The sequence below is a fragment of the Paramormyrops kingsleyae genome, chromosome 22 (assembly GCF_048594095.1).
Source record: "Paramormyrops kingsleyae isolate MSU_618 chromosome 22, PKINGS_0.4, whole genome shotgun sequence".
Lineage (NCBI taxonomy): Eukaryota > Metazoa > Chordata > Actinopteri > Osteoglossiformes > Mormyridae > Paramormyrops > Paramormyrops kingsleyae.
In genome coordinates this window covers 6,042,987-6,057,244 of record NC_132818.1, presented here as the reverse complement: position 1 = coordinate 6,057,244, position 14,258 = coordinate 6,042,987, and the positions used below count along the sequence as shown (strand labels likewise).

At 48.8% G+C, this 14,258-nt stretch overlaps 2 protein-coding genes across 2 annotated transcripts in view; one reads left to right on the top strand and one right to left on the bottom strand.

Moving 5' to 3' along the window:
- Positions 1 to 2,383: 2,383 nt before the first annotated feature.
- On the top strand, positions 2,384 to 3,654 carry ier2a (immediate early response 2a). Its single transcript, XM_023810718.2, has one exon. It carries the CDS (start codon positions 2,519 to 2,521, stop codon positions 3,068 to 3,070), a length of 552 nt encoding a protein of 183 aa, XP_023666486.1. The 5' UTR covers positions 2,384 to 2,518; the 3' UTR covers positions 3,071 to 3,654.
- A 6,912-nt stretch (positions 3,655 to 10,566) lies between these two features.
- The window catches only part of cacna1aa (calcium channel, voltage-dependent, P/Q type, alpha 1A subunit, a), an 80,164-nt gene continuing 76,472 nt past the window's right edge, over positions 10,567 to 14,258 (bottom strand). Inside the window, exons 48-49 of the mRNA XM_072705151.1 lie at positions 13,855 to 14,141; positions 10,567 to 11,404 (exon numbers count right to left, since the gene is read on the bottom strand). Of these exons, the coding sequence (XP_072561252.1) occupies positions 10,799 to 11,404; positions 13,855 to 14,141 (893 nt within the window). The 3' untranslated portion in view covers positions 10,567 to 10,798. The remainder of the gene's footprint in view (positions 11,405 to 13,854; positions 14,142 to 14,258) is intronic.

The window sequence follows — 14,258 nt, the reverse complement described above, 5'->3', positions numbered from 1 at the left end:
GTACTGTGCTATCAAAGTACCCAAATTAAAGCACATATAATCATTCAGTCTGCAGCTTATGCATTTTTGGGGTAATTTCGTGCAACCTGGAACAGCACAAATCCACACAGCAGGCAACCGGCTGCAGGATTAAGGTTATTCCGCTCTAAAGGACGCCTGGCCGCACTGAGGTTTGTCTCTCTTACCAGGAATAGCCGCCAGGTGGCGCACATCGCTCTTGTCTGCGGCTCGAGCGGAGCGCTGCACATCCATTTTAAATGACAAACTGTTCCCCCCCCTTTTCATTATGAGAATATATGCAAAAACGTATATCACGATAATAACAAAAATATAGCTCAATAGGCAAAGATTGTTGCTTTCGTACTGCCTGTAACCTGCTACAATTGGTCGCTATGCGATGTAATTATCTTTAAAACGCTGCGTTCTTGGTTCTAAACCTTTCTTCTCACTTTTTCTTTATAATCTTTCTCACATATTGTGTACATTCGCCAATGTATAGAACTACGCAACATCTCTCCAGTCCACGTTAATCTGTATAGCAGTTATTAAATCATCACAGATATATTTGAATTGATTGCGCATTGTGCGTCTTTCACTGACAGGGTTTGATGTTGTCTATAAAAATCATGTAGCCTACGCAACACGGGTTGTTTATGTACGTAGTTGCACCGTTTTACTAATGCTTCCCGTGAGTTCCTCATAGTCACGTGACGGCCCTTATTCCCATTAAGTGACCTTCTCTCCCACCCCTTCTGGCGACTGCCATCTTGTGTTTCTCACTGACGCCTGCTTCCTCCCCCGTCATTTCCCTTAATCGCGATCGCCCCCGCCCCCTGCCGTCGCATACTTTACTGCCCCTCCCCTCTTCCTCTTGGAGCAGCCCTGGAATGCGCGTCTGTGTGCGAGTCAGCGAAAAGGAATGTGCATAAAAAATACCGAAACAACAATGTAGCCAAAGCAAAGGGTTCTTGCTAGTAAAATGTTTTGCCCAGAGCGTGCTAAATCCCATTTTACTACGGCTTTTAATACACTGACTGAACCTACTCATTTTATGCATGCTTATTACATGTCTCCTATAATACTATCTGGCGAAAGACACCAGACGAGTCGTTTTTGTACGAAGAATAATACTTTATGCAAACATATTTTATACATAGCTCATCCAAAAGTATTACTCGAAATGTCTCATCAGGTTTTTGTAAAAGAACGAGAATACTAATACTTTATTAACGGCACAATTTATTACCTTTTTAGATTTTCAGAGCACCATACATTACTCAAATGCCCAGTTATTCTCCCTGCAAGAATTTCCTCCACTATTAATAGTGTGTTCGATCTCAATCACATTAAAGATCCAAGCTCTTTCACCCCAAACTTGGGCAAAGCCCCCGGACACAGTCGGAAACGATACCATATAAGGAAATCGATGACGACATCTTTACCGCCCTGCTAAATATGGCAACGGAAAATGTAGCTGCCCACGCGTCATGGGTTTTCCGCTGTGCGTTCCCTGGAGACCTGGCGGATGTGCTTTATATGGTCATATGTCGACTCACTGACGGGAAACACTATGGGGAAGAACGTAAAATGTGTTTAGACTCACAAGATATACTACTCCTGATTCCGTCGTAAAATATGTGCATGGATCCGCACTTGCAGCGGATGCAGAGGAGCTATGATTCTGTTAACCATTTTGCGACCGCGTTAATGCGATATGCATAAAAATGTAGAAGTACACCAGAAGGCATGTTCAATCCTTATAATATATATATATATATATATATATATATATATATATATATATATATATATATATATATATATATATATATATATATATAAATAAATAAAGGTTTATCAAAGCTCTCATTGAAATTGCATTGCATTGCATCGTAAAATCTCAAATTTGGTAATAAATGTCACATTTTGCACAGATTCAGTCACCTTCTATATCTACTGTAATTTCAAATTAACCTTAAACCTGTAAGCATTACTTCTGTGATATTATTAGGCAATGAACAGTTGTATAAACATCAATTAACATTTATGAAATCAGTTATGCAAATCACTTTTCACATTATCTTCTGGAAGTAAATCTATTTTCATCACGGTGTTTGTCTGTTGTGATTCCATTTGTATCGTAACACACATTCATTCCGGAAATAACGAGGAAACCACTGTGCGTTTACCACTGTTAATTATTATATTCAGACCAAAACAATATCCCATCATGACACAATGTTAGCTTCACGTTACTGGGACATGTTCTATGACAGCAGCAGACCTGGAAGCCGGAGCTGCCGGGCCGGGCTCTGGGCGGAGCCATGCAGCCAGCCTCACGCGACCCAAAGGCCCTGACGTCAGTGCTACAATATAACACCACCCGCGCCATACGGGCGCTCATGTGAGTGTTTAAGCCGGGCGGTGAGGCGAGAGGGAAGTCAGAACTGAGAAGTGCATAGCGCTTTGGAAATCTGTTCACAAGTTAAGTAAACTTCATAAACACGCGATCGGGAAAATGGACGTGAGCGCAGAGGCCAAGCGGATCATGGTCCAGGCTTTGGGCAAACTGTACAGCTCGCGCACCCAGCGGGGCGGACTGAGGCTCCACCGGAATCTGCTGCTCACCTTGGTCATGAAATCGGCCAGAGACATTTACCACAGCGCCCGAACTGCGTGCGAGAACGAAGCGCAGAGCGGCAGCCCCCTCCCTGACCCGCAGCCCCAGCGGACGGAGGAAGCGATGGACACCAGCGACGCCGACGGGGAGAGCTGTGTCTCAGCTCGGACCTCCGAAGGCAAGTGTAAGGTGACATCTGCGAACTGTAAAAAGAGCCAGGAGGACAAAGAGAACAGTGATCCCGTACGATCTGACCGCCACTCCAGAAAGCGGCCGAGCAAAGCGGCAGCCGAGCCCGACTTTCTCCCTACAAAGAAAGCGAGGATGGAAACGGGCGAGGAGAGACACGGCGCTCGGCCCGGGGCACTGAGGACGACCACGGGGAACTGCTATCGGGCTGACGAGACGCTGACTTCTCTGCCAATGTCCCGGGCAATTACCGCCTTCTGAAGGGGAGGCGAGAGGACTTTGCCGTCGTTCAGATGACGGGTACCGACATCCGGCCTCAGCTTGGAGGGGTCAGGATCCGTCCCGGTTTGCGGCGTTTCTCTCCCTCCGCGCACCAACCAGAGACTCGTGCGACTCGGAGGCGCCGGCGAGGCCTGGAATCGCCCTGATAGACAAGTCAGGCTGGGAGTCGGCTGTGAAAAGCTGGGATCCGTGCGCCATGGTGCCGTGAGACACGGGTGACTCATACCGAAAGACTGGGTGACATCCGCTTGTGAGATCCCCACCTGCATGGGGGTGGGTGGCGCAGCGGGGTCACTAGATCAGGGGGCAGACGTGCGTCTCCCGGACCCGGACAGCAGGCGGAGACATGAATGGACTCGTATAGCTACAGACATTAAGTGGTGCTAGATAATTACCTGCCCAGAGCAGCATGTTTACCTGTGTCAGTGTGTAGGAAGCTGGTGTCCACACCTTGTGTGAAACGAAAGATTGTACATATTTGTTTACAGTTCCGTTACTCTTGAAAGCTGCTTTTATGTTTATACTCGAATACCTCATGTGGATAATAAACATTTTATAAAGTAGCTGAAGATCTTGTGTTTTTCTTTATCGGTATTGTTGTCGTAACATGAGTCCATGAGTGTCCATAACTTGGGACTGTATATTATGTGGCGCCTTTTTACAGTTTACAGACTTGTAGAAATATTACCTACTTGTCGATTTGATCTAAGACGATTTTACGACTGCATCACACGACACGTCAACATACGTAGAGTACTTGATAAGTGAGCCTTTAAGGGGTTCCGGTACAGCGAGTCCCCCTATGGATGCAGGGGCTTTCTGGTGGGACTGGGTGAGCTGGAAGCGGTTTTCAATGACACATTCACACCTGCTGTGTCATCACTGCTCATACCCATACGACGCCCTCAGAGGCGCATGATGCACGGTATCTCTCACGCATCACAACCACAACAATGGGCGTTTATTAACAGTAATATTTACATAAACGATGCCATGTGTTTTAAGTCAATAAAAGCAGACAGTCATATCCTAAACAGCAGGAGGCGCACGCCGTGCATCTCAAAGCTATGCGAAAGGTTTCACATGAGAAAGTTGCGCACAGATTTGAATGACTAGCTTTCGTTGTTCATCCACAGATATTCGGGGGAGGTTCTTTGCCAGCCCTTAATGTCAGGTCTGTGATGTAGTAGGAATAGGGTTTCCTTTCCTAATATTTAATGTTAGGCCAGTATCATTAGGGTCATGTTACAACGATGGCGATTATCAGGGTTTCCCAATTATCTATTATCGGGGTTTCCCAGTGACAAACAATGACAAATGTTGTCCCATGGACTACATCAGAGACCTTTAACCGCGGTTCCGCAGAAATCTGTCGTAATTTTATTATCCTCTTTTCCAAGGAGAGAGATATTGAAGTCCCCTCCCCCCATCAGCCTTAGCTGTGGTGTATTTTCAAGGGGGGGGGTCCTCAGCTTAAAAAAAAAAAGCCTGAAAAACTCTGAGCTACGTCATGTAAAGCCATGGGGGTTTTCTTGTTAGTGTGAATCTATTTTATTGTCCCGGGATTTGGTAAATTGATGTGTCCGTTTGGGCGTGTGAATGGCGCGTTAATGTACCCGCCGTAAACACTGTGCCCGGGTGGGGGAGGCAGGAAGCAGGAAGCAAAGCAGGCGGACAGATATTTATAGGACAAGGGGGCGCTTTGCGCTTCCGCACATCTGGCTGACTGGAGGAGCGATATTCAGCCAGATCGGGGAGGGGGGGGGAGGGGGAATGTGAACCCTATTCATCATTCAGAAAGAGCTCCTGACGACGCTAAACAGGCCATTTGCTCGAAATCCTACGTCTTCATACAGCTGGTCGAGGACAAAAAATATAGCACAGGTATAAAAAATACATCAGCATTTATTTAGCAGGTGCTTTTATACAAAACTCAGATTGTAAAAAGGAAGGAAAACGTGGTTTAAAAGGAAGTACAGACGAAGTGAGGGTAGGTGTGTTTAGAAGGGAGGTGGTGATAACCAATGTGTCATAGAAACATAAGCTGTAGGTGCCAAAGTTTACCACAAGGTAACGTGGCACAAACTCACACGAATGGAATTGCGGTATTTAGCCTATGAGAATTCACCGTACTAATTGCTGTCCAGTTCTAAGGGTATGAATGATTATGTATAGTCTATAATACACAGACATACGGTATGCGTAAATGTGTGTGTGTGTGTGTGATTTTAATACTAATTGGTGTAATTTAAATACTAATTGGTGTAATTTTAATACTAATAGGTGTGTTTCTTCGTTTTCCAGCCTGTCCTTCATTTTTTTTTAAAACCACAGAGTTAAAGGCACCATATGCTGAAAGGTGTAATAAGCGATTCCTGCACATACCTTTGAAGTTGTGACAGTAGACGGGTGGGGGCTGCGTGTGTGTGTTGGGGGGGGGGGGGGGGGAACTGTGTGGGCCGATCCTACGTCATGAGAACACGCAGCAGCTGACCAAGCAGGGAGCGGGAGAAGTAAAGAGGAGTCACAGGCTGGCATGGTGCATTCTCTCTGGGTTTATTCAGGTTCATTAGGAAGAATTCTGTCTGGAGTTACAAAATGCACTGGTAGAAACAGCAGTGAGATAGAGAGAGAGACAGGGAGATACCATAGCCAGACTAAATGGGTACATCATCAAATTCAGGCACCTCCTCTACTGCGCCTCATGACTGAGGAGGGAGATTTATTTTACTTCTCTTTTTTTTTCCTCTCGAGTATTTTGCTCGCACGAGATCTTTTTTCTTTGTTGCGTCCTGAACGTGGTGTATAGGGGTTTGTCTGTCCTCCAGGTCTGCAGGGGCAGCTGACAATGGAAACCAACTACCTGTGATTCTCACCAAAGTCACTTTGCTCTTTTGATTTTTTTTTGTCTTTTTTAGCATTTTTTGTTTTTAAAAATAGAAGGAAAAAAGAACATGTTGCTTTAAAAACATCTATATATTTATTTATATATTTATATATATTCTTCTTTTAGTAGTATTATTTTTTATTCCTGAAGATGACTGTTAATCCACGCTGTAGCATGCACATCGCACATGCAGTTCTGGAAGTAAATATTTTACTTTTTTTGGTTTTTTTGTAATTAGTCTTTTTTGTTTCTCTTTTTTTTCCATAGCGGCTCCTACGTAGTTTTTGACTTATTTGTGTCATTATTTATCGTATGTTGTTCGATGTGAGGCTGAGGTCGTGATTCGGGACACAGTGGCACGCGGGGAGATGGGCGGATGATTGGCGTCTTTGTCTCGTGGCGATGGCATGATGGGACAATGGCTTTCGTACGCAGACACAAACACGCACGTTTCGGCACGGGCACGCAGAGCTCTCGCTCTTAGCCACGCACTCCGAGACACTCAGTAAAGTGCCGATACGCCAACAGAATTGCTACACAGCACCGTGAACCCCACAGTGTAATGTCACTCATTATTAGACACATCCGCCTACACACACTCACACGCGCACGCGCATGCACACAACGAATTTAAAAGTAGGCCTACCATTCCTGCCCACGCCCTCCAATAAAAAAAAACGATTACCTGATTCTGTGCTATTTCAATTGCTAATTGCTAAAAGTGTCTGGAGGCCATTGAATGCCTTAGCCAGGTCCTGAGTACTGATCAATACTCAGCTTACTGACACAGCATTGCCCATGCTCTGCAGAATATGACCCTATGAGTCATTCCCGTTGCATAAGGGGTTCATAAGATTTGGTCTGTGTAGGAAGTTCAAGGTATCATTTTACTAAACATACACATACACACAGGTTTGTAATTATATCTTTGTGGGGACTCTCCATTCATTTCTATAGGGAAAACTCTATTCCCAACATGACGACCTTAACCCCTAACCAGCCCTAACCTTAGCCATGAGTAACCAAACAATTGATTGCATTCACAGATCTTTGTGGGGACCTGAAAAACGGTCCCCACAACGTCATAATAACAAGTGTTTATCACATTGTGGGTGACGTTTGGTCTCACAATGTAATATAAACTTAATCCACACACACATACACACACACACACACACACACACATACACACACACACGCGCGCGCGCGTGCACTACATTTCTGAGCTCTCCGACTAACAGATAAACCGATGCTGCACTCTTGTGGTAGCATATGGTAATGCATCTTGTTAGAGTAGCCGCTACTGGACGGGGCCTGATTCAGATGATGTCTCAATAGACAATCGATGGTATACAGGCGGCAGGACGACAGGTCGATCCTGTCATAATGGGACAGAGAGAGGGAACGAGAAGAACGGAAAAGTAGAGACGAGAATGGACACGCATATGATTTCTGGAGGTTTATGGGTGATATACACAGCATACAGAGCGGCACAGAGAGAGAGATGACAGAACACATAGAACTCTGCCCCCCCCCCCCCACCTCCCAGGTCCCTTTCTGAATAAAGACATCTCGTCTGTGACAAACTTGCCACAGGGAGTGATGGAGAAGGAAAAAGAGGTAGAAAGGAGGGAGGGGACTGTAGCTTTTGTTATGGTAAGATGTGAAAAGGTATGAATGAAAAAAGGCTTGTCTGAGGGGAGGCTCATTCCTTCCACGGTGTAAGGCACTGGTAACAATGTACCACACGCACACGGACACATGCAGGCACACGCACGGCGGCTGCTCTCCTCTGGGAACACACGCATGCAGTACACAGGCACGGACAGCAGGGGGGGGCGCGTACTGAGAGTTTGCGTATCGCGAAGTCTATGTCTGCGACGGGAGTCCTGCAGAATGGTATGGCGTGGCGGATCTTCGGTTAAGAGTTAATTTTACTTTATGGTGTGTGGCCCGTGTGGGGTGATATGTAAAAGATACCTGTGCTATATCCATACTGTCCTATACTGTCTATATCTATAGAGCCATATCTATAGTAATAATCGCTGTAATGCAAACCAGTCAACCCTGACAGCAGAAATAGTGAGAATAGTAGTAGCATTTGTAATATAATAATAGTTAATAATAATTAATAATAGTGTTAGTGTTTCGTGTGTTAGTCGGTGGTATGCTAAGACAGATGCTAGATGGGTAAATGGTGTGAATGTTGTCCTATTAGGCTCTCGGGGTGCGTCTGCAGAACGACACCCCAGCCCTCGTTTCTTTTATGTGGCTTTTTCATCCTGAACGGAGGGTCCCTAAGAAAACAAGGTCCTAATAGTGCTAAACCTGGTGTACGGATTACAGGCAGTAAAACGCTTGGGGGAGTTAAAGGTGGGGCTGTATGAGGGTGACAGCAGGGCGCGGTGCTCTGTTCCTCATGCGTGCACCACAAAGCCACAACAGTGCCCCCTGCAGGGCCAGGATATAATGACGGATGAAGGGAACAGCCACTCCATAGCCGGTGGTTACCCGGACTCTTCATCTGTGGGCACCTACAGAATGAACTCGGGCTTTGATTGAGCTACATGGGCACCTGCATGGAGGAGCAACTGCTGTGTCTTTGAAAAGGCTGCACTGTTCATCTTAACAGGAAGCTACACCAATGCAGCTGTACATATGAACCATAAGGTCGCTTTCTAATCCCAGTTCCGAACCCCAGGTGATGAGAATGCTGGGTTTTCTGTACCCCTAAGAATTAAAGTACTCCTCTGTTTCCTTCCTAGAGGTCCATGTTTTAGGCTGGGTTCCATATTCCTGGGTGTGAAAATTCCAGTGGAAATCCCTGGATACTCTGCTACTTATCCATCACAGACCGACATTCTGCCCGACAGTTATTAATTTTAAGCTTGGAATTCACCCTCCCTCCCCATCTAGCCCCCCTTATTTCCAAGCAGTCACAGCCCTTTTTTGTTATCACTCTCATGACCTGGAGGTAGGAACTGGTTTACACAACTACAGGTCCCACAATGCACCTGTCTTACTGAGCCCCACCCACTGCCGGCTGCCAGGGGAACAAACAGTGTTGTCAGAGACATGAGAACATGATGAACACTTCTGACTCAGAAACATAACACTGTTGTACAGTTTCTCTCTCTCATATCATAGACATTATTATAATTCACATCATTAGCATTTACTTATAGAACTTTTATCACTATTGTTAACAAATCAAGTCTTAAAATGGAAAAGTGTTCTCTTTTCTCTCGCGTTCACTCCCTCTCTGTTCCAGAAAATGTATGGAAGACTGGAATCACAGACGTGGTCTGGGGGCAGTGGCATTCACACATGTCCACACTAAGGGTACCGGGCGTGCTTTCTGTCTGCCTCGGGTCTGATTAACAAAGAGCTGCGTTAGCTGAAGGGGCAGGGCTCACGGAGACATTTCTCAGTACTCTCAAAAACTGCATGCCTGTGTGTAACCATACTTCAGAAAACTCCAAGAATAATACCTTTGAAAAGCCCAATCAGATAGGAATTATATTTTTGCCCATGTCATGACTGTTAGTGTTTAGAGAACACTGTGGACTTTTATCCTTTAATTTCATGGTTTGTGGGCAATTTGGTGCAGAAAATAAAAAGTTTTTCGAAAAACCGCACACAGGTATGATTCAGTTACACAGATATAGACCTCGAAGCCTTTCTGGGCCTCTTCACCACTCATGCCATCCCACGGTACCCAAAAGACATAGTGAGAGATGACTAAATGATGGGAAAGAGGAAGGGCTGGACAGAGAGAGAGAGAGAGGGAGAGAGAGAGAACTTCTGCAGACTTAGAAAAGGACCCCAGAATCACCCCCCTCCCCCAGACAGTAAAGTTTTTTTTTTTTTGTGTCAGTCATGCAGGATTCCACGGGATTTTACTCTAAGAGTCCAAACAAAGCTGAACGGGTGCAACAGAATGATCAAGCTCCAATGTTCTGAAGGAGAAGAATAGGGAGGAGGTGGAGGATTAGACCAAGAAGAAGAATTACTGGAGAGAGTGCTTTCCTCTCGTCATTTTCCCCCTTGCGTGTCTTCTTCCCTGGGACGGGACAGCCGCACAGGAGCAGCAGGTAAGGGGCAGAGTCCGGCCCCCCCCCACTGGCTGTTCCCCCACCCCCCCCAACCCTCCCCCCACCCTGCCCACACTTACAGGCGGGAGGGACACTGTCAGTGTAATAATTATTAACAGTAAACACAGATGATAAAACTCATCAATATTACCCAACACCAGGGTTGGTTTTTGCAATAGAAGGAGCTCTGTTCAGTCCTGAAAAAGGAAAACATAGTCATTCTCCCCATTTAGAGTTCTGCTGTGGTTTTGGCTGCGGCTAGAGTTGTTGACATCTGCTGTTGGCTTGGGGGGTGCAGCCCAGCTCGGTGAGGAGAGGCTGCCCTCTGTGTTCGGAGACTCGGCTTCCTCTGACTGGTGACGGCCCAGCTTCAGCACTGCGCTTCCACACGCTTCCTTGCTTCGTTCGCTCATGGCCTGCTACCTCTCCTTTGCTTTTCACTGGAAGTCCTCTTTTCGACCTCTGACCTCCGACCTCCGGGCCAGCCCCCCCCCCCCCCCCCCATCTCACCGAGGAGACACTGAGCAGCAGAGGAAAGTAAGGAAAAGTAACGGTAAAGGAAACATGCCACCGTTTCCGCCGTCTTCATGTCGGCGCGTCTCCTTGGTGGCACTGAGCACCGAGCAGACCCACAACCCCCTCGTTTCACCCGTTTCTCTGCGAAAGAAAAAGACCGACATTGTCCCCCCCCCCTAAAAAAAAGCCCCCCTCCCCATTCCCCAGAGGCTAGCACCAGTCGTCCTCGTCGGTCTCGCTGTAGGGTTCGTGCAGGCCCTTACGGGGACCCCGACCGTGGGGCGGCTTATGGGGCCCGGGGTGGCCCCCGTGCCGGTGGGGGGAGGGTGAGGATGAGCGGTAGCCGTTGGGCAGGCGGCGGGGTGGTGGCTGGACTTGGGGGGGGGGCGCGTGGCGGGAAGTCCTGGGTGACCGCGGATGAGGGTTGCCCTGTGTCGGGCCCGGCTCATAGGCGGGGGGCTCGCGACGATCGTACTCGTAGTCCTGCTCATAGAAGCGCTCATCGCCCTCTGCAGCACTGTCCATTGGTGGGGGGGGTGGCGCCCAGCGGCCATGGCGGGCTGAGCGGGGGGAGCCGTGGTGAGAGGGCGGGGCATAGTGAGACTCGGGGCCGGACGGGGAAAAGCGGCGGGGGCTTGGGGCGGGGAGCCGGCCCTGTGGGCCGGGAGGTGTGGCCACAGCCTTACGGACCACGGGGGAGTAGGTGACATGGGGCCGGGGCGTGGCGGGGGTCTGCGGCAGCTGTCTGCGGCCGCGGCGGGGCGTGCTGGTGCCGGAGGTCGAGGGGACGGGACTCCCACTCACCGAACTACTGCCCTACATGAAAATTAAAACAAGGCAAATAAAAAGCACAACAAAATTAACGAGGGAATGGGGAGGAGGAATGACACACAGGAGACGACGAGACAAGTGTAAAAAAGGACGAGAAAGCCAGGTGGGGGGGGGGGGGGCACAGGCCACAGGGACAGAGACACAACACGGAGAAAGAGAAGTGATCTGGGTAAGTGGGCGTGGTCAGAAGAGCAGCTTGAAGCTACAGTCAGTCTGCATTCTCACGCGGCTCTGCAGTGGCACCCTCAGCCCACAGCTGCCTGCGATGTCTCTACAGCACCCCCTGGTGGCCAACAGTCAGCTTACAGCCTGGTTTCCCCAGAAGCCCTGTGTGGTTTTGCTTGGGCTAAGGCCTCCTTTTCAGCCTAAGTCATTCATTTACATCAGATTAGCTAAGGGGGTTGCTTTTGTGACAGTTTCTTGTCCACCTGCTGTGTGTGCCTGACCTTTTGTTTGGACATGGCTGATAGAGTCCTGAGTGTCTGCTGTGCTTGTGGATGCGCAGCTGTGCTGGTGTTGACATGCCGGCTGTCTGCGCTGACTCTGCAGCCCAACCATAGGGCAGCGCAGGCAGCAGGGGGCGCTCTGTCACAGACCCACGCCGAGCAGAAATTAACAAAACATGAATTCAAATGAGGAGGCAAAACGAAAACCAACTAAAAATAAGAAAAGCCGCCTCTAAATTAATGCCACTTTGAGCCAGAGAAGCGACAGGGGCATCAGGGGCTGACAGGAAGGATCCCCTCCCCCAGTCAAAGTGGGCATTCTGCAGACATTCAATGGTTTAGGGACTAAAGGGAAATACACACATATTGAGAGGACGGTCAGGTCCTGACAATATGCTTTATAGGGAAGGCGGAGAAACAGTCAGGCAGCAACATCAATGTGTGCGGTGCGTGTGCACTGTGTGTGAGTGTCAGTGTGTCATTCTGTCCCTCTGTGTGTGAGTATCAGTGTGCCATCCTATCCCTCTGTGTGTGAGTGTCAGTGTGTCATTCTGTCCCTCTGTGTGTGAGTGTCAGTGTGCCATCCTGTCCCTCTGTGTGTGAGTGTCAGTGTGTCATTCTGTCCCTATGTGTGTGAGTGTCAGTGTGCCATCCTATCCCTCTGTGTGTGAGTATCAGTGTGCCATCCTGTCCCTCTGTGTGTGAGTGTCAGTGTGTCATTCTGTCCCTCTGTGTGTGAGTGTCAGTGTGCCATCCTATCCCTCTGTGTGTGAGTATCAGTGTGCCATCCTGTCCCTCTGTGTGTGAGTGTCAGTGTGTCATTCTGTCCCTCTGTGTGTGAGTGTCAGTGTGCCATCCTATCCCTCTGTGTGTGAGTGTCAGTGTGCCATCCTGTCCCTCTGTGTGTGAGTGTCAGTGTGCCATCCTGTCCCTCTGTGTGTGAGTATCAGTGTGCCATCCTGTCCCTCTGTGTGTGAGTATCAGTGTGCCATCCTGTCCCTCTGTGTGTGAGTATCAGTGTGCCATCCTGTCCCTCTGTGTGTGAGTGTCAGTGTGTCATCCTGTCCCTCTGTGTGTGAGTGTCAGTGTGTCATCCTGTCCCTCTGTGTGTGAGTGTCAGTGTGCCATCCTATCCCTCTGTGTGTGAGTATCAGTGTGCCATCCTGTCCCTCTGTGTGTGAGTATCAGTGTGCCATCCTGTCCCTCTGTGTGTGAGTGTCAGTGTGCCATCCTGTCCCTCTGTGTGTGAGTGTCAGTGTGTCATCCTGTCCCTCTGTGTGTGAGTGTCAGTGTGCCATCCTGTCCCTCTGTGTGTGAGTGTCAGTGTGTCATCCTGTCCATCTGTGTGTGAGTGTCAGTGTGCCATCCTGTCCCTCTGTGTGTGAGTGTCAGTGTGTCATCCTGTCCATCTGTGTGTGAGTGTCAGTGTGTCATCCTGTCCCTCTGTGTGTGAGTGTCAGTGTGCCATCCTGTCCATCTGTGTGTGAGTGTCAGTGTGCCATCCTGTCCCTCTGTGTGTGAGTGTCAGTGTGCCATCCTGTCCCTCTGTGTGTGTGTGTGTGTGTCAGTGTGCCATCCTGTCCCTCTGTGTGTGAGTATCAGTGTGTCATTCTCTCCCTCTGTGTGTGAGTGCCAGTGTGTCATTCTGTGCCTCTTTGTGAGTATCAGTGTGTCATTCTGTCCCTCTGTGTGTGAGTGTCAGTGTGCCATTCAGTGCTTCTTTGCAGTGTCAGTGTGCCATCCTGTCCCTCTGTGTGTGAGTGTCAGTGTGCCATTCAGTGCCTCTTTGCAGTGTCAATGTGTCATTCTGTCCCTCTGTGCGTGAGTGTCAGTGTGTCATTCTGTGCCTCTTTGCAGTGTCAATGTGTCATTCTGTGCCTCTTTGCAGTGTCAGTGTGTCATTCTGTGCCTCTTTGCAGTGTCAATGTGCCATTCTGTGCGTCTTTGCAGTGTCAGTGTGTACTAATGTGATGACGCTCTGGAGCCCACCTGTCTGTGTGTCATGCACTCCCGGCCCTCACTGGGCGAGCGGGACCAGCGGTGCTCTCTCTCCCGGGATGGACGGTGGCCATACTCGCCCCTGTCCTGCCCATAGCGCTCCTTGTCCATAGATCCGTGGTGATGGTGGTGATGGTGATGGTGCTTCCTGTCCTTGGGTCGCCCACGTTCCCGGTCCCGCTCGCGGTCACGGTCTCGCTCGCGGTCACGGTCTCGGTCCTTTTCTTTAGGCGGCAAGTCTCCTGACTGCGTGGTGGTGCTGAGGTCTGTTCCGAGCCCTGCCGGGTCACACCCCGTCATTACCATGGCAACACCCCATCAGTACCGTGGGAAGACACTGCAGCATCAGCACAGTCGCAGTCTTACACAATATTAAACATGAGCTGTTTAATGAG